The sequence below is a fragment of the Geotrypetes seraphini genome, chromosome 1 (assembly GCF_902459505.1).
Source record: "Geotrypetes seraphini chromosome 1, aGeoSer1.1, whole genome shotgun sequence".
Taxonomy (NCBI): Eukaryota; Metazoa; Chordata; class Amphibia; order Gymnophiona; family Dermophiidae; genus Geotrypetes; species Geotrypetes seraphini.
Genome location: NC_047084.1, coordinates 331,026,714 through 331,046,520, shown reverse-complemented (window position 1 = coordinate 331,046,520; position 19,807 = coordinate 331,026,714). Strand labels below are relative to the sequence as shown.

Here is a 19,807-nt window from a genome sequence, read left to right as displayed (position 1 = left end):
TACTACCCCTACACAACAGCCCCACTCCACAAACATTTTCTGCTCCCATATAACCTCCTAGAAATTCCTCACAACCCCCCCCCCCTCTAAGTACCTTCAACTTCTGCCTTATCACCCCAAAGCTACTCCAAACTGGTCAGATAACTATTGGAGGGATAGAAGCATGACCCCCCCATCCTCCCCAGTGGTCACTGACCCTCTCCCACCCTACAAAGATTTGAATTAAACAGAACATAGCTGTCTGTATGACAGCTTCAGATGTTAAGGCCAGTCCTATGAGAGCAGCCTGCTGGGCCCATATCCTATTCTTAACTACATTTGTAGTGGAGAGTGTGAACCCACCAAAACCTTTTGTATCATTCTATAAGGGCTATTGGGTTGGTGTGCAGTTGGGTCCATTAGGTTATGGGTAAGGTTTGGAGGCTCACCATACACTATAAAGGGGTTACATATACCTTATGTCCCAGGAAAGTCTTACTTCATTATGGGAGCGAGGGAACAAATACTCAATTCAGTCTCCCATAGTCTTCAGTGTAATCACAAAAAAACCCACAACACATTGCAATATTATAGATTGTCTCTTCTCCTCCGAATTCAATAGCAAAAGGTTGGCGGATTTGCCAAATCAGTTCCTTGTTTGTACAAAGAGCAAAATAACCCTCAGATCCCTCCACTAAGATGTTGGGCAGATCCTGCCCCAGCCTTCAAGGTTTGCCAACTCTATGAGGGATACTGCTGGTGTTGCTTCACTGCAGTCAAGCCACAGCTTGCAGCAGCCATCTTCGCTTCAAGAAAAAAACCCCAAAACTTCCAAACAAACAAAACAATTTGCTAGAATACATCCCTCGGCTAGCATGCTCAGAGGATTCACTCATACTGCAGTGAACTCCTTCAAACATAATACTAGTTCACTTATTGTCCCAGAAGTCAAACATTCATAACCCGAAAAGGAAAGTTCACTCAAAAAGAATGCTATGCAAAACACAAGCTCACAAGCTTACATACATTTCTTCATTAAGCCCCAATTCTGGAAAGCACTCCAGACCATTTCCTCATGTTCCTGGTTTACCAAGGCTGTTTCTTCTGGCTTTGTGTTCAGCATTTCCACATCTGTGGGCTCTGGAGGAAGTGGAGGCTCTTTCCACATGAGAGCTTCCTTTGACTCCCCCTTCCTCCTAGACAGCCAGCTCTCCAAGTGCTCAAGAGCTTCTGTGCCTTGTCCAGCCCTACGCAGGGGAAGGGCTTTTATTCAGCTGAGGCTGCCTTCTAACCTGTTTGGCCAGCCCTTTCAGAGATGGATGATTTAAAGGGGCCAAACCTGTTTTCACAGGGCTATGTACTAAGCCCTGCCTGAACACAGCCTGCACTTCCTGGTCATGTTCCTGCCCTGCAGGGACATACTGATCAGCCCTGACTATTTTCACTGGGCGATTCCTGGGGCTCTTCACTGGCACAAGGCCGGAACTGGGATCTGGCTTGTGACAATATCCACAATGAATATACATTAAATAAATTTGCATATAAGGGAGGCAGTGTATGCAAATGAAATTATGCATGTTCATTGTGGATATCCTGAAAACCTGACTAGCAAGAGGATATCCCAGCACCAAATTCAGAAACCTCTTTCCTTAGGTCAGTAAATTCCAAAATGTATTAAATGAATTGATAAAAACGTATCATCTTATTATCTATTTCATTTATTTATTAATTTTTAGTTTAGTGAGTGGAATGTGTCAGTTTTTGAAATTTCATCTGTTACCTTTAAATTTTGCACAGTGCAGAGGGAAATGGATCTTGCTTGCTCAATTTTCTCAATAGGTGTTCTTTTGCAAAGTGTATGGTGATGCCTTTCAATAGGTAAGCCCTTGATGTGTGACTCCTGGAAGTTAGTGTGATTAGGGTAAAGTAGATCTGCTTTAGAGATCCTGAGTGACTTTAGAGTTTTATACTACTTTTCAATATACCTAATATTTCTTTTGGATTTGGATTTAGTTCATAGCATTCTCAGTAGTAGCTCAAGGTGAGTTAGTGCTAACCACACACTAAACGCTAATGCAAGTGCTAAAACACTTAGCGCACCTTAGTAAAACAGGAGGGTAAGTATTTTCCTGTCCCTGAAGGGCTTATAGTCAAAGTTTGTACCTCAGGCAATGGAGAGTTAAGTGACTTTTCTAAAACATCAAGGCAGTATACATGTCTCAATCCCCTTAGACCTTGGGTGGCAAAACAGGTAGAGAAAGCAACAGTCAAAGCCAGGAAGATGCTTGGGTATATGGCTAACAGGAAAAGAGAGGTGACAGTGCTGTTGCATAAGTCTCTGGTAAGGCCCAGTTTGGAATACTGTGTGCAATTTTGGAGTCCGCACCTTCAAAAAGATGTAAATAGCATGGAGTTAGTCCAGAGGGCTGCTACAAAATCGCTTAGTGATCTTTGTCATAAATTGTATGGGGACAGACTTTGAAGAGTGGATATGAGAGAGACATTTAAATATTTCTGTGGCATTAATGTTCAGGAGGTGAATCTTTTTCAAATGAAGGAAAACTCTGGAGGGAGAAAGCATAGGATGAAGTTACAGCTATGTTTTGTAGGGAGTCACCACCCAGGAAAACAATCTAGGTGTCATTGTTGAGGTTACATTGAAATCCTCAGTTCAATAATAATAATAATAATAACTTTATTCTTCTATACCGCCACAATCTTGCAACTTCTAGGCGGTTTACAATCAAGAGTGCTGGACATTCAGCGAAATACAATAAGTAGATATTCAGAGGAAATACAGAGATCAGAGACCTCAGGAGGCAATAGTATAGAAATACAATTTGCTGAGCGAAAATGTAATATGTACATTTTAGTAGGTAATGTCCGACAGGACCTGTTGGGGATAAATAGCAACGTAGAGTTACGATAAGATGAAGATAGCAGATTATATTTATAACAGTGCTGTAAGTTCAGGTGGAATAGGGAGGGACAGTGCAGTGACAGTTCAGAAAGCAAATAGAGTGTTGGGAATTATCAGATAGGAATGACAAACAAAAATGAGAATGTTATAATGCCCTTCTATTGCTCCATGGTGCGGCTGCATCTTGAATACTTCGTGCCATTCTGATTGCCGTATCTCAAAAACGATATAGCAGAATTAGAAAACATATAGAGAAGGGTAACAAAAATGATAAAAGGGATGGGATGACTTCCCTATGAAGAAGGACTAAAGTGGCTAGGGATCTTCAGTTTGGAGAAAATACAGCTGATGGGGGTGGGGGACATGATAGAGGTCTATGTAATTGAGTGGAGTGGAACAGGTAGATGTAAAGCACTTGTTTACTCTTTCTAAAAATACTAGGTAGTGGCCATGTGATGAATCTACTAAGTAGTAGATTTAAAAATATTTCCTCATTCAATGTGTAATTAAACTCTGGAATTTGTTGCCAGAGAATTTGGTGAAAGTTAGCTTAGCAGGGTTTAAAGAAAGTTTGGATAATTTCCTAAAACAAAGGTTCATAAGCCATTATTAAGATGAACTTGGGGAAATCCATTGCTTATTCCTAGGATAAGCAGCATATAATATCTTTTATTTCTTAGGATCTTGCCAGGTATTTGTGACATAGATTAGCCACTGTTGGAAACAGGATACTGGGCTTGGTGGACCTTCAGTCTTTCTTGAGTATGGCAACTCTTATGTTCTTAATTTTATACATAGCTTTACCCTTATCAAGTTTAATGTTTCACCCCAATTTTTTTTTTTCCATTAGGGTGGGACAAGTGGATTAACTGGTATACTGGAGTTTGGTGAAAATGGAATTAATCCTAATATTCTCTTTGAAATATTGGGCACAAATTATGGTGAAGATCTTGGCAGAGGCATCCGCAAGGTAAGTTCAAAATCTCATATATATGAACGAATAAATCATTTCTGGAGTAAATTGATCTTGCACCTTCATTTTTACTCTGTAAAGATTCCTACACGTATACATTTCTGTCTCTTTTTTTGTATGGCTAGATATGTATATATCTTCTTCAGAAACTATGAAGTTGGATGGATAGATTAATTAATTGGTTGATAGACGCTTATTTCTGCTATGACATGATAATTATGCCTCTGAAACTGTTTTGCTTTACCTTAACTTAAGCCAGATGAGTATTTCTTGAACATACTGTAAAGGTCATTTTTCTTTATGCTTTATGTGTGATGATTTTGGACTGTTATGTTTTAGTGTGTGTGTATTTTTATGTTTTTATGTATATTATTTTGGAAACCGCTGAGATTTTTGGCGGTACAAACATTTTTTAAATAAATAAATAGACAAATAAGCACGTATTACTTTAAGAGTAAATAAAATATAAAATACTCTTGTCTGATCATGCTAAAGTCAACAGAAAGTGAAACATTGAAAAATCTAGTTTACCTCATAAAGAACAATTTTACAATATCGTTAAACTTTCACTCCTTCCATTTTTCGAAATCTATTGAAAAGAAAGCATCAACTGCCAACAAACAGTCAAAAGCTGGAAAAATAGTCTGTTCTGATAGAATGTCTACATTTTCTGTTATAGATCTCAGTGCAGGCCATGCTTCCTATTTTTCTGAAAGGCTTAAAAGGGCAATTTTCTATTAAAGAAATCAAATATTTTCATTTCTACTTTAGGTAATAAATGAGAGAATTTTATTTATGAATGTGTAATGGTTTAAAAGAGTTCCTCATTTTGGCCCTCTTTTTACTAAGCTGCAGTAAAAGTTTACTAGGACTAGCAGCCATGTGATGCTCTGATGCTGTTCCGATGCTTATAGGAATTCTATAAGCATTAAAGCATTTAGTGCTCCGGGCCGCAATAGAAACCTCTATCACAGCTTAGTAAAAGAGGAGAGGGGGTATTTCTTTATTCTGATAAGGTAGGCTGTGGACCCTATCATAAAACTGACCTCGCAACAACCCAATTGCTGTATATAATTTAGGTTTATTAGCAATAGACAAAAGTCAGCTTTTCATGAAACAACAAAGTACAGCGCATTGAGCCAATTGATACATACAGAGTGGCCACCTTCTGTCTATGGATCCATCCTAAAGTTTAAGCCAACCAATATCCTAGCCTGTTACAGATTACATACTCCCCTTCTATTGGGTTGACACATTTATAATATCTACTAATTTTATAGTCTACATTTTTATCTCAGAGCCATATTGAAGCATGATGTAACCTAGTGCCAAAATCTGACTCCTCTCTATTTCCCTGACAATGCATTCTTAATACCAAGATCAATAATTTCTGAGAGTAGGCCCCCTCCCTTCCCGAGCTTCATTGTCCTTCATTAGTAGTTTAGATAACTTTTGGTAGGACATCTTATATTGCAGTAATGGTGCCTGGGCTTATCTTCTTGTTCTTGTTTTGGGTTCGTTGTCTTCTGGAAAATCCTAAAATATCCAAGACTGTTACAGTCAGCAGATAACCAATGTTCTAATAGTCAGCAGATGCTTGCCAGTTTTTTGGAGCAAAGATGAATCTCTTACAAAGCATATTGTTTTTTTTCTTGCTGACAGAGAGAAATATGATTGTCCAGAAACTAGAATTCAATAGCACAATGTCTTTCTTCAAAATATAACTTTTTGTGGTCTCATAGAGGTCTGCACCTACATTTTCATGAAGATCTTACTCCTGATTCTTCCTCATTTCTCATATATTTAGGGCTAGATTCACTAAGCCCACCGATCAAGTTCCAACCACTTAGCGACCCCCTTTGCAACCCAATTTCCCTTCTACCCAATTCACTAACCTCTGTCCTGATCATCCTCCAATCCGTGCATGCAAATGAGGGGGAACAGCATTCAAATGTAGGCAGGCAGCGATTCACTAAAAAAAAAAAGCAACACCGACTGGGCTAGCCGATTGGCAAAAAGCAACTGCTGGGGACCAGTCATTCAGTGGTTTCTGACTGCATATCCTGCTCTCTGTCCCGAAACTCCTGCTTTCAGCTTCGAAGCCACGATTCTCCTGCCGCCCTGCTCTGCCCCAAAGCCATGATTCTCTTGCCACCCTGCTCTGCCCCAAATCTCCTGCTCTCTGCCCCGAAGCCGTAATTCTCTTGCCTCCCTGCTCTGCCCCGAATCTCCTGCCCAGTTCTCTCCAACTCTCCTGCCCTTCCCTGCTGTGCAAGCTCATGAGTTTATAGTGGGTTAAAACCACAGGCTCGCAAAAAAGTTTAAAAAAAGTAAAATTTAGCTCTGTTGGGCATGGAGGGCCAGCACACGCATAGACCATCTACAGATGGTCTGCACATGCATTGGGATCACTATAGAGCAATCTGGGCAGGCAGTTGGGGGCATGATTCCAATCGCTCTCATTTGCATGAGGGCGATTTGTGAATCAGCCCGCCAGACACAGATCGGATCGGATCCGTGCCCTTAGTGAATCTAGCCCTTAGGGAATAAAACAATGAACATAAGACACAGGGGAAGGGGAAATGATGGAACAGCTTGCCCCAGTATCTAAGAGAAGAAAATGATCTGAAACAGTTTAAAGGCATTTTGAAGCGTTTCCTTTTTAAAGATGTGTTTAATTTATAAGCTTAATTAACGATTATTATTAAATTTTTTCCTTTTTTTATTTTTTTTATTCCCCCAATATCTACCCTACCTGTTGTTTTTACCATTTATGTTCTCTTTTATACATACGATTGTAGTTCTACCCTTTCTTCCCCCATGTATCTGTTAGTTTGTATGACATTATTTATTATTTTGTATGATAGTGTGTCAAACCTATGTATTCTTTTATAATTAATCTGATATACTTACCTTTTTTTTTATTTGTAAATCGCTTTGCAAATTAAATTAAGCGATTCAATAAGTCAAAAATAAACTTGAAACTTGAAATGTGAGGGAAGGCTTAGAACAGAAGGTAAATTTACAAGTGCTAACAAAAGAAGAAAAACACAAGCTCCAAAATAGACCTTGGCTTAGGAAAGTCAGAAATCTGTGGCTATGCTGTTAACAGTGGAAAAATAAAACATATCAGTTATGAGGAAACACCTAACTGTGATAGTGGTTATTAGCGCAGGGAGCCACGCTGAATGTTCCACGCTACATCCTCATAGGAACTCTATTGCTTTTTCTGAAGTCTATCCCATGATCTAATCTTATGACAGTTTCTATCATATATATTGGTTCATAGACAATGGTGCGAAAGACAAAGGCGCGCGCCAACAACTGAGCGCAAGACGGAAGCGCGCACCGAAGAAAATTACAGTTTTTAGGGGCTCTGATGGGGGTTTTTGTTGGGGAACCCCCCCACTTTACTTAATAGACATCGCGCCGGCGTTATGGGGGTTTGGGGGGTTGTAACCCTCCACATTTTACTGTAAACTTAACTTTTTCCCTAAAAACAGGGAAAAAGTTAAGTTTTCAGTAAAATGTGGGGGGTTACAACCCCCCACAATGCGGCGCGATGTCTATTAAGTAAAGTGGGGGGGGTTCCCCCCCACGCCCCCCCCCCGTCGGAACCCTAAAAACAGTAATTTTGAGTGGCGCGCGCCTCTGCGCTGCGCTCAATTGTCTGGGCGTGCCTTTGTCCCAGCACGCTTTTGACCTGACACCATATATATTACCCAGTATTTGTGTTTCAAGATCAAAAAGAATATACAGAGAAATCTTCATACAGCACTTGTCCTCAATCCAATCTTTAAGGTTCACATAACCAGTGAGGTTTTCAGAATGACTGCAGTGAACAAATATGAGAACGATGTGCAAGCAGTATCTCTACTATATGCAAATATATCTCATGCATATTCTTTTAACAAATCCCCGGAATAAGATTGGCATGGGTATCCCTAAGGTCTGGATGAAGGACCTTTATTATATAGTATCACTTTTCAGATACAATTAAGGTAACCTTTTACCTCCAAACATTTTGTCCAGAAGTCAGGAAATGACAGATTCTGAGTAGAAAAAAATTACTGCCAAGCAGAGCAATGAGCATAGCCATAAATCTTAAAGGAGTCAAAATACTATGCTAAGTCTCACAATTTAACAACAAAAGCAGGGTGCTTTAACCAATATTATAAATATCCATGTCAAATTCTTTCATATAGGCCTTTCATCAAAAAAAAGGATATGTCTTAAAACAGCCAAGGGAAAAGTGGGATTACAGCAGGGTTTTGTAAAGACTTTTTGAAAAATGAATAATAGTTGCAAAAGCAGCATTTCTTTGAAATTTTCATTGACACTGGAGCAAACTGCTGATGCTTTGAATACTCCCACTCAGCTGCAGCAGTAATACATCGGGAAGGTCACGCACGTGGGGGGGTCTTTTACTATGGCGCGCTAAATGCTAACGTGTCCATAGAATATAATTGTCACGTTAGTGTTTAGCACGTGCTAATATTGAACGCACGCTAAATCGGCTAGCGTGCTTTAGTAAAAGACCCCCCATGGTTTTTTTTTAAAGTGAAGATACATTTAAACATTCCAGTCATGAATTTTTACCATTTCCGTTACAACTTTTCAAGACTGCAAATGATGATTATCCAGAAACTGAATCTGAAAAGATTATATCAGGAGGACCATCGCAATTCAAAAATGGCACAGTATTCACATTAAGAACAATTTTTAAAGCAATTGACATAGGTCAAGCAATTGATACAGGTAGAGTTACTAAGGTGGTTATTTTAGAAGCGTTATTTTTATTTTGGATGTCTGAAAACTGGGATTTCGATGTCCATACTGCATGAACATCCAAATCCCAATTATATAAAGCCAGCATACTGATACTGCAATATGTCCATATGGCAAGGGGTCATGATCTGGGAGTATTGTAGAGAAGGCCCAAAATATGGACATCCAATTCTAATCACAGGCGTGAACGTCCGTATTTAGGCCTGGTACTTGGCTCATCCAGGTTGCAGAAAGGTGATCTGATGGAGCAGCTCTCCAACATTTTGAGTTTTGTGGCCCTGATTCTATAAAGCTCGCCTAAAGTCAGGCACCAATAATGAGCAATAGGCTTAATCAGTGCCTATATTGGCATTCAATACCTCACAATCAGTTTTAGTTGGACTTAATTGAAAGTTAGGCACCTAATGGGTGGTGGTTAATGGTACCCTCTCTAAAACATCGGAGGTGACCAGTGGAGTGCCGCAGGGCTCGGTCCTGGGTCCACTCCTTTTCAACATAGGGGATCATAGGGGATCATAGGGGATCTGACTCAAGGGCTTCAAGGTAAAATAACACTATTCACCGATGACGCCAAACTATGTAATATAGTAAGTGAATGCAGTTTACAGAATTATAAGGCGCAGGACCTGCTTACATTGGAAAGTTGGTCCTCAACCTGGCAGCTAGGCTTCAATGCTAAGAAATGTAAGGTCATGCACCTCGGAAGCGGAAATCCATGCAGGACGTACTTCTTGAACGGAGAAACTTTAACTAGGACTTCAGCAGAACGAGATTTAGGAGTAATCATCAGTGCAGACATGAAAACTGCCAATCAAGTGGAGAAGGCTTCATCTAAGGCAAGGCAGATATTGGGTTGTATCAATAGAAGTTTCTTCAGCCGAAAGCCTGAAGTCATAATGCCGTTGTACAGGGCCATGGTGAGACCTCATATGGAGTACTGTGTGCAATTCTGGAGGCCACATTACAGTAAAGATGTGTGCAGAATTGAATTGGTTCAGCGGACAGCTACCAGGATGATCTCGGGGCTCAAGGGTCTCTCGTATGAAGAGAGACTGGACAAATTGCAGCTCTACACTCTCGAGGAACGTAGGGAGAGGGGAGACATGATTGAAACATTTAAGTACCTCATGGGATGTGTCGAAGTGGAAGATGATATTTTCTTTCTCAAGAGACCCTCGGCCACAAGAGGGCACCCGCTCAAACTTAGGGGCGAAAAATTTCATGGTGACACCAGAAAGTATTTCTTCACAGAGAGAGTGGTTGATCATTGGAACAAGCTTCCAGTGCAGGTGATCGAGGCAGACAGCGTGCCAGACTTTAAGAATAAATGGGATACCCATGTGGGATCCCTATAAGGGTCAAGATAAGGAAATTGGGTCATTAGGGCATAGACAGGGGGTGGGTAAGCAGAGTGGGCAGACGATGGGCTGTAGCCCTTTTCTGCCGTCATCTTCTATGTTTCTATGTAATTAATAAAAAAACATGATTCTATATAAAGCAGGAGCCTAAACTAAAAGTGAGCATGGTTAGAGTCGGATCATGCACGCGTTTTCAAGTTAGGCACCTCTTTGTGATTCAGGTGTCATTAGGCTCTGATATCAGCACCTAACTTTAAGCATAGAAAACCCTAGCATAAATTGGGGATGCCTAAATTTCACAATGCTGAGCTTGACCAAAGCACACCTAGGCAATACTCTATAATGGATGCCTACATTTTATAGAATCAGTGCCTATATCAGCGTCTAACTTTAGGCGGATTTTATAGAATCAGGGCCTATGTGTCCACATTCTGCTTTAGCTCTTACATAATATCATGCAGTTGGATGATCACTATTGGCAAAGTGGCATCTACCTGGATGTTAGACATACTGTCTGCATTTGTGAACACTAGGTATAGTGTCACCCCCTTCCCTTGTGGGTTCCATCACCATTTGGCTCAGCAATGCACTTTGAAAAACATCCACAATCTCTCTACTACTTTCCAGTACGTCAGATGAGACCTTAAAATCTGCATCTGGCAGGTTAAAATCCCCCAGCAACAGCACCTCCTCCTTCAATCCCAACTTTTTAGATATCTACAACCAAATCTTTGTCCAACTTCACTCTTTGTGCTGGAGGTTTGTAGACCTGGATGGATTTTTCCATATTTTCTTTATAAGATGACCCATTTTGCTTCTTCCTTTCCCTGGGTCCCCTGCATTTCAGCCGCTTTACTATTGCTTTCACATATACAGCATCCCTTTCACATTTCCGACCATCTCTGCCTTTCTGAAATAGGGTATAGCCTGGCATGTTTACATCTCACTCATGGGAATCATTGAACCAAGTCTCCATGATAGAACTACTATCCATGTCTACCTGTAACATCAGGGCTTGCAGATCATGAATTTTGTTGCACTGAGTGTGAATATTTATGAGCATAGCTTTCCAGGGCAATGTAAAAGCAATGCTGGGCTGGAGTTGCAAGGAAGATGCATTTAATCTGCATAGACAAGATGCACTCTGTTGTACCTGCTTCCCAGCAAATACATTTGTGCAAGAGCATTTGTGTGTTAGTGAGGATAGTTCTGAGAGCCTATTTTATAAAGAACATTCACACCAATGTTGTTTTTATAAATGTCACAAAAAGAAAAAAAAAAAACCAACACAAAACCACCTGGAAAGAATGGAAAAAAATTGTAAAAGCAGATAATGGACAATCCAGTTGTATCTGAAAAATGGTGGTTAAGAACAAATAGGCATATTTAAATTTAAAAAGGGACAGAACAATGAGCCTTACTGCAGCAATCACAAATGACACTGTGAAATAGGCTCTTTCGGTAATCATTGGTCTCATGCAAATGTAATCATCAAGCAAATAATTCATTTTAAAAAAATGTTTGTGATGCATGTAAAATGTAATTAAATGCTGATACTTATCAATGCAATTAGTAGTGATTCTTATAGATGGTGTTTGGAATGGAGCCGAAGTGGAAACCAGAAGATGGATAGACACTGTTTCTGTATGCAAGCAAGAAAAGACATTGTCCCCAAACTCAGAAACCAATCAGAACCTGTTTGGACTTTGCTGTGAGTTTTTCCTGGTCTTGCTACTAATTGCAGATTCCATTACACTTTCCATGCATCACAAACAAGATTTAACAAAAATGGATAATTTGTTTAATTATATTTGAATGAGGGCACTGATTAGAAACTAGAGCCTATTTTAAAGCACTATTCATGATTGCTGCAGCAGGACACATTATTCCAAGGATCCTTTATTTAATTTAAATATGCTTATTTGATAACCTTTTAGAATGGATTGGATTTTGCATTGGCCTTTATAAAATTGGCATAATATAGAACTGCACACAAATCATGCCTAGCTCTCATCACTAGTAAACAAAACAGTGGTCACGTGATGCGCACGAAGTGAACGGACGTGCGTTGCTGGGCTCCGCGAACCGAACATCAAACTCCTGATAAATATCCGAATTGGCAGCTGCGGGGGGTGCGCTGGACCGGCAGGCAAGGAGCGTCGGGACCGGGAGGTTCGGCGTTGTGTTTTTCTGAGCGGAAGAAGCCCCGGAATGCCCATAAAAACTGCAAAAACCCCGAAGAGCAAAAACAGCACGTTGGAGCCAAAAATGGCGTCGGCTCCCGCCTCGCCGCCGCTGGAGCTGGGCGACTGGGCTATAGAGATCTCACGCCTGGTGACCACTGCCCTGGAGGACCGCCTAAATAAACTGCAATCGGCGGTGGATGGGATCAATGAAAAATTTGAGACCCAGGCTCAGCGGCTCACGGAGGTGGAGAACCGTGTTTCAGCTGGGGAGGATGAGGCCCTTCAGACACAGCGGCGGGTGGATAGCCTGCAATCACAGGTGGCTGCCCTCACGGAAAAACTTGAGGACACGGAGAACCGCCAGAGAAGAAATAATCTGAGGGTTGTGGGGCTTCCGGAGCTGCAGGGCGCGGATGCACTGTACCAGTTTTTCCACTCCTGGCTGCCAGAACATCTTGGCTTAGAGACCTCGGCCATGTCTTTTGTGTGTGAAAGAGCACACAGGCTGGGAACCACTTCAGGAGCTAACTCGAAGCCCAAAGCGGCTATTGCCCGGTATGTGAACTGGAAGGAGAAGGAACAAATCTTGAGGGCGTATCGTTTGGCTGGTGGTCTGCAGTATGAGGGACAGCGGTTGCTCCTCTTTAATGACTATTCTGCGGGTGTGTCCTCTCGGCGGAGGGAAATGGCGCCTATATGTACCACCTTGCATCGCAAGGGGGTACGTTTTGCTCTGGTATACCCTGCAAGCTTGCGGATCTGGAGAGAAGGCAAGGTGCATACTCTGCTGACCAAGGGGGAGGCGCAACGCTTCTTGGATTCCATCAACGCCGCTGACCCATCTGGAGAGGGCGGAGGAGTCCCGGGCAGCTGAAGATCTGACGGGGTGGCCTGTTCAGCGCTGACATGAGTCCCCTGTTGGTCCCGACGGTCCTCATCTGGGACTGCATGATCTTCTGATTGGATGCCGTTTGGTTCTGTTCTGTCCTGTGTATCTTTGACCTGGACCTTTCTGGAGATTGCGAGGGGACTTGTGGTGGCTCCGCAGAGGAGGACGCGGCTGGCCCCTGCCTTTACCGTGGCAGGTGCGGCTGGTGTGCAGGGCCACCCTGTTGGGGAATTGGATGCCTTATCTCCGTCCGGAGACTGTTTCTGTCCGGAGCTGGTGATTATGTTCTTGCTTTCTGTTAACAGGGTATATTGCTCTAGAAGCTGTCATTTCTAGCTAGTACTGGTTCGTGGGTTGCCCAGCTCACTGACCCCTATTCTTAGATTTCCCTTATGGGATTTTGTTTTCCTGTACTGGTTTTGTTGGGTCTGTGGGGGATTTGGGGAGAGTCCTGGGGGCAAATTCTTTGGGATTGGGGAGGGGGGTGGGGGTGTGTGCTTGTTGGGATGTTTGGTAGTGGTTTGTGGGATGTCTGGAGGGCTGAATGGCAGTGTGGTTCGGGGCGGGTTAGGGGTGTGAGTGTGGGACTGCCACCTTTCTATACTATCTTGGGGCCCGCGGCTTCCGGACGGGGCCGGAAGCACGTGGGGGCGGTTGTTTTCATGCCCTACTGGCAGCGAGGGGAGGGTCTTAGCTGGGAGGGCCCTCTCCTCTTGACAATACTATTAGTATTTCCTGTCTTGTTCTTTAGGTTTCTATTTGATAATGGTTAACCTTCGCATTTCCACATATAATGTAGATGGTATCCACTCTCCTGTAAAGAGAAAAAAGCTGCTGAATTGGTTCAAGAAAAATCACATAGATATTGCTTACCTGCAGGAGACCCACCTATCAGGGGCTGAGCATGCCAAGTTGCGTCGGGAGTGGGTGGGGGAGGTATGCTCCTCTTCTTTTAATTCCAGACAGCGGGGGGTTGCGATTTTGTTTCACAAACAATTACCTATACATATCCATAAAACCCTGCAGGATAAGGAGGGGCGATATGTAATAGTTCTGGGGGAATTGTGGGGCCAGAAATGGATGTTTTGTAATCTCTATGCCCCTAATGTGTATAGTCACCGATTTTTTTCTGGGCTTTTGGCCCATATAGCTCAGTACTCCGATTATCAACTTCTGGTGGGAGGGGACTTTAATATCACGGCTGATCCCTCCATGGACTGTAGGCCGGCAAGGGTGTGTTCGGGGGACCATGGAGCCAAGGGGGTAAACTTTTTGATGGACCAGTTGCATTTAATGGATCTGTGGCGGACTTTGCACCCTACTGAGCTTACATATACTTTTTACTCGCACCCTCATGATGTCTATGCTCGTCTGGACTACTTTCTGGCGTCGCCCTCGCTGCTCCCACAGGTAGACCATGTTTCTATTGAGGAGGTTCCTTTATCGGACCATTCCCCGCTAATATTGTCGGTCAGGCTTACGAATGATACTCCGCGCAGGGGGTGGCGGTTTCCAAGCTATCTGTATAAAGATCTGGAGTTTCATAGATATCTCCGGGAACAATGGCAGGAGTATTGTCACCATAACGATTCCCCGGATGTTGATCCGGTGACTTTTTGGGAGGCATCTAAGGTTGTCCTCCGGGGATATATTATTGCGTATGTATCTAGGGCACGGCGGCGCCAGGAGGCTGATCTTTTACGGCTATCTGGAGAATTGCAGGCTTTGAGACGGCGCCATGTCGCTTCGCTTTCCGTGGAGGACAAAAGCCGGCTGGGGGAGGTCCGATCACAGTTGGAGGTCCTTCTGACGCAGCGGGCCAATAGAGATATCTATTTCCAACGTTATCGTTTGCATAGGTGGGGGGGGAAGGCCGGACGGCTTCTGGCCAATTTAGTGCGCCCTCCTCGCAAACAACAGGTCATCCTGTCTATTAAGGATGGTGCGGGTCGCCTTTATACCGGGGCGGATGACATTCAGTCTCAGTTTGTGCAATTCTATGAGACTCTATACTCCCACCGCGACTCTTCCGAACCCGACCGCACGGACTTTTTCCGGGGTCTGGTTTTGCCTCAGGTGACTGAGGCCCAGCTTGACCTTCTGAATGCTCCGGTCACGGCGGCGGAGATCCAGCTGGGTATCAAAGCCTTGAAACCCACGAAGGCGCCAGGCCCCGACGGGTTTGGACCCGAATACTATAAGATCATGGCTGATTTGATTCCTTTAGCTTTGGGGGATGCGTTTAATGAGTTGCATGCAGGAAAGGGTCTAGGACCACGCAATATGGCCCATGTGGTCTTGTTACCCAAACCAGGGAAGGATCTTGCCCAAGTGGGGTCATATCGCCCGATCTCGCTGCTTAATCAAGACGTAAAGTTGTTGGCGGCGATATTGGCCCGCCGCCTGAATGCTGTTCTCCCTTTGTTGATTCATGAAGACCAGGTGGGCTTCGTTCCGGGCCGGTACGCCTCCATGAATCTGTTTCGGGCGTTAATGGCCTTGCATTCGAGAAGAGGGACGGGGAGTAAATCGGCTATCGTGGGGTTAGACATGGAAAAGGCCTTTGATAGCATTTCATGGCATTTTTTATTCTGGGTTTTGCAGCAATACGGCCTGGTTGGCCGTTTTCCCGAATGGATTCGTAGTCTGTACCTTCGACCGCAGGCACGCTTGATGGTGAACGGGGGTCTTACTGCTCCTTTTCTTTTGGGCAGGGGTACCCGGCAAGGCTGTCCTCTTTCCCCCCTTCTCTTTGTGTTAGCCCTTGAACCCTTGGCGGTAAAGCTGCGCACAGATCCTTCCATTCGGGGAATTCGGATAGGAGATAGGGAGAGTAGGATTAACCTTTTCGCGGACGACATCCTCCTCTATCTCGATAACCCCACAGAGGATCTGGAGAAGGCACTTGAGGTGGTTCGCACTTATGGAAATTTTTCTGGGCTGAGGGTTAATTGTGCCAAGTCTGAGCTGTTGCCCTTGGATTCTACTCACAAGGAGCCATGGCACTCCGCTCTTTCTATACCGCCAGTAGATGGGCCGTTGCGTTACCTAGGTGTGTATCTGACACCCGATTTATCCCTCTTGTACCAGCATAACATTCGTCGCCCCCTCGAGCAAATCGCGGCCCAGTGTGATCGCTGGAGGGAGTTGCCGTTGGGATTGTGGGGGAGAGTGGCTCTCACAAAAATGGTTCTCCTGCCAAAGATCCTGTACCCTATTCAGACTATCCCTGTGTGGCTCGCCGCCCGGGATGTACGGGCTTTTCGGTCTACCATTTCTTCTTTTATCTGGAGACGCAAAAGGGCACGCATTAGCTATGCTAAATTGATGCTGGACCGATCTCAGGGGGGCTTGAATCTTCCGGACGTCAGACATTACAACGTAGCAGCGTTGCTTCGCTTCATTCATGAGGGTTGGACTGGACAGTACAAATATGCTTCTGGGGAATGGCTATCCTCCTGGTGCGCGCCGCATTCATTCCTGGCACTTCTCCATGTGGCGCCTTCTGCAGTTCCCGGGGGTTCCTCGACCATGAATTTTCTTCAGCCATTTAGGATGGCGTGGAGGTGGTGGAGGCGTCATCAACAGAAAACGCCTGCTGCTTCGGCACTACTGCCTCTGTGTGGTAACCTTGCTTTTGCTCCGGGGATGGGACCTTCTCGACTTCGGGTGTGGGAGCAGCGGGGGTGTGGGACCTTGAGGGATGTGTGGGATGGGGGTAGTGGGGATGCGTTCCCTTCTTTTGCCCAGATTCAGCGGCGCTGGGATGTGCCCGGGAATCATTTCTGGGTGTACCTTCAGATCCGCCACTACTACACTACGCTGGCTCGGAAATGGGGGGATGCTTGGCTCTGTGGTCCTCTGGATGCACTCTTCTTCTTGCTTCCTGCAGCCCAGAATAAACTCTCTACTTGGGGACGTCTGCTACGGGCGAACCTGTCTGAGGAGGTCCTTGATGGAGTGGCCTCTGTGTGGAGGAGGGAGCTGGGATTTCTGGGAGATCGGAGCGAGTTTCTTGCTCTGTTTGGCCATCTCAGACTGTTGGGGGGCTCGTCCGATCTCCAGGAAATGCAGTTTAAGATATTGCACAGGGCGTATATTTCTAGGCACAGTGGGGCTCTTATGGGCCTTTGGGAGGGGGCTGTATGTATCAGGTGCAACCGCTCGGCTGGAACCTTGGTTCATCATTTTTTAGAGTGCCCATCCACTGATTTGTGGTCGAAGGTACTCCCTTTTTTGGAGCAGATTGTGCACCGTCCCATTCCACGTGACTATGGCATGCTCTTATTGGGAGATCAGAGAGTGTTGGAGGAGGCTGGTTTCTCGTTTCCTCAGCGGAAATTCCTTTATATAGCCATCCTCTTGGTGAAAAAACTCCTTTTGCAGTATTGGGTGTCTGAGCAGGTGGCTTCCTTTACTCATTGGCTACATCGGCTTGCTCTGGTGGCCCACTTTGAAATTCATCGTTCTTCCAAAGGGGGGGGGATTGAGCTTCGATGCTATGTGGGGTTCTGGAAGGCGGCCTTGATGCTCTGTCCTGGAGATTCGGTGGCGCCGCTGGTTACCCAGTCCTAAGGCCACTATTCCTTCTGTCTTCTTTTCTTTTCTTTCTTTTTTTTTTTTTTTTTTTTCTCTTTCTCCTCTCGTTCCTTTCTTTTTTTTCTCTCTTCCTTCTTGTACGGGGCTTTGGTGTAGACCGCCTTGAAAGGTGTGTGCTGGTGTGCATGGGAGGGGTGTATGTGGTGTGGTTGTTGCGGATAGTATGGTATGTATGGTGTTAGTGCATATGTGGTATGATTGGGGGGGTTGAGTTTGTTTTCTCTTTACACAAAAAATTTTCGCAGATGGCGACTGGAGGGTGCAGAGCTTGTCCGGCTCGATTTTCTTATCTGTGCATGCAGCCTCGGTTTACAGTTTGAGTTGTATTTTCTCTATTTGGACTGTGTGTCCTAGTACTGTTGGATTTCTGTACTTTCTGTGTTGCATCTGTTAATAAACATTATTTCAAAAAAAAAAAAAAAAAACAAAACAGCACAAATGACTTGAATAGAGACGAAGATGTCCTTAGTTGATGAGACCCGACACGGCCCATGTTTCAGCGTGAAGCCTGCATCATGGGCCTTTAGATTTTATAGTCCTTTGTTATTTCAGATGTTTGGATGGTAGCAAACGGCCTCTTTTACAAAGGCGCGCTAGCGGCTGCGCTGCGCTAACGGCTCCGAAGCCCATAGAGATTTAAAGGGCTTCGGGGCTTTGTAAAAGAGGCTGAAAGTCTTGCAGAACTGAGTGTTCTTCTAATGGGGAAGCAGGAATAAAGTACTATTTTTAAGTTTAACCACTGCTTATTTAGATTGTGAGTCCATTCGGGACAGAGAGAGTAGCTTAATGCCTATATTTAGTATTGTAAACCACTTAATACCTATGTTCAAGTGGTATGTCAAATGCAATAAATCCAATCCAATCTTAAAATAAGAGCATAAGAACAGTTTTACTGGGTCAGACCAATGGTCTATCTAGCCCAGTATCCCATCTTCATGGTGACCAATCCAGGTCACAAGTACCTGGCACAAAACCCAATAGTAGCAACATTCCATGCTACCGATCCAAAGTAAGCAGTGGCTTTCCACATGTCTGTCTCAATATCAGACTATGGACTTTTCCTCCAGGAACTTATCCAGGCCTATTTTTAAAACCAGCTACGTTAACCACTCTTATCACATCCTCTGGCAATGCATTCCAGAGCTTAATTTTTCTTTGAGTGAAAAGATACTCGTATTTCCTCCTATTGGTTTAGAAAGTATCTCCCTGTAACTATCAAATGTTCCCTAATCTAATTTTTAATGGAGTAAAAAAAACGATCCACTATATCCATCCTACACCACTCGGGATTTTGTAGAATTCAATCATGTCTTTCCTCAGCCATCTCTTTTCCAAGATGAAGATCCTTAACCACTTTAGTCTTTCCTCATATGGGCGGAGTTCCATCCTCTTTATCATCTCACTCATTCTTCTTTGAACCTTTTCTTGTTCTGTTACATCTTTTTTGAGTTAAGGTGACCAGAATTGAATGCAATACTCGAAGTGAGGTTGCACTACGGAGCGATACAAAGGCATTATAACATTCTTAGTCTTGTTTACCAACCCTTTTCTAATAATTCCTAGCATCTTGTTTGCTTTTTTGGTCAATTCTGCACATTCGGTGGAAGGTTTCAGTGCTCAAGGCATCTCTAGTCCGTCAATGTTTTAAAAACATTTTCAAAACATTGACGGAGTAGAGATGCATCAAAACTTAAAAATAGCACTTTATTTCATTTTCCAAGAATGGCAATATACAGACATCCTTATCTCTTGTTTCTACTTCCCAACCCCCACCCAATTCTTAATTTGAATGTTCTAGTTTATAAAATGGCTTCTCATGCTGGACATCTCCAGCACACGGACATCCATCTCATGTAATTTAAAACAGGAAATCTCTAATATTCAGTAGAGATAGCCAGCTATCTTCTACTAAATATTAGTGATTAGTCATCCAGATGCTATTTAACTGGCCAGGAGCTATTCTGAGCCAGTTAAACAGCACTGAATATTGAACACTTGGGTTCTAATATTCCCATTTTCAAACTTAAAAAAATGAGGTGTTTTCTTTGACAGGAATATTGCTATAGTATGAGTTAATCTTATACATTGTTTTACATATGTAAATGCTGGCTAGGG

General features: G+C 43.6%; 1 protein-coding gene across 3 annotated transcripts in view; it reads left to right on the top strand.

The window, feature by feature from the left end:
• Window positions 1-19,807, top strand: part of GRID2 (glutamate ionotropic receptor delta type subunit 2) — a 2,335,100-nt gene that overhangs the window by 1,507,099 nt on the left and 808,194 nt on the right. For all 3 annotated transcript variants that reach the window (XM_033958336.1, XM_033958346.1, XM_033958356.1), the window contains one exon: window positions 3,750-3,869. In XM_033958336.1, coding sequence (XP_033814227.1) covers window positions 3,750-3,869 — 120 coding nt within the window. The remainder of the gene's footprint in view (window positions 1-3,749; window positions 3,870-19,807) is intronic.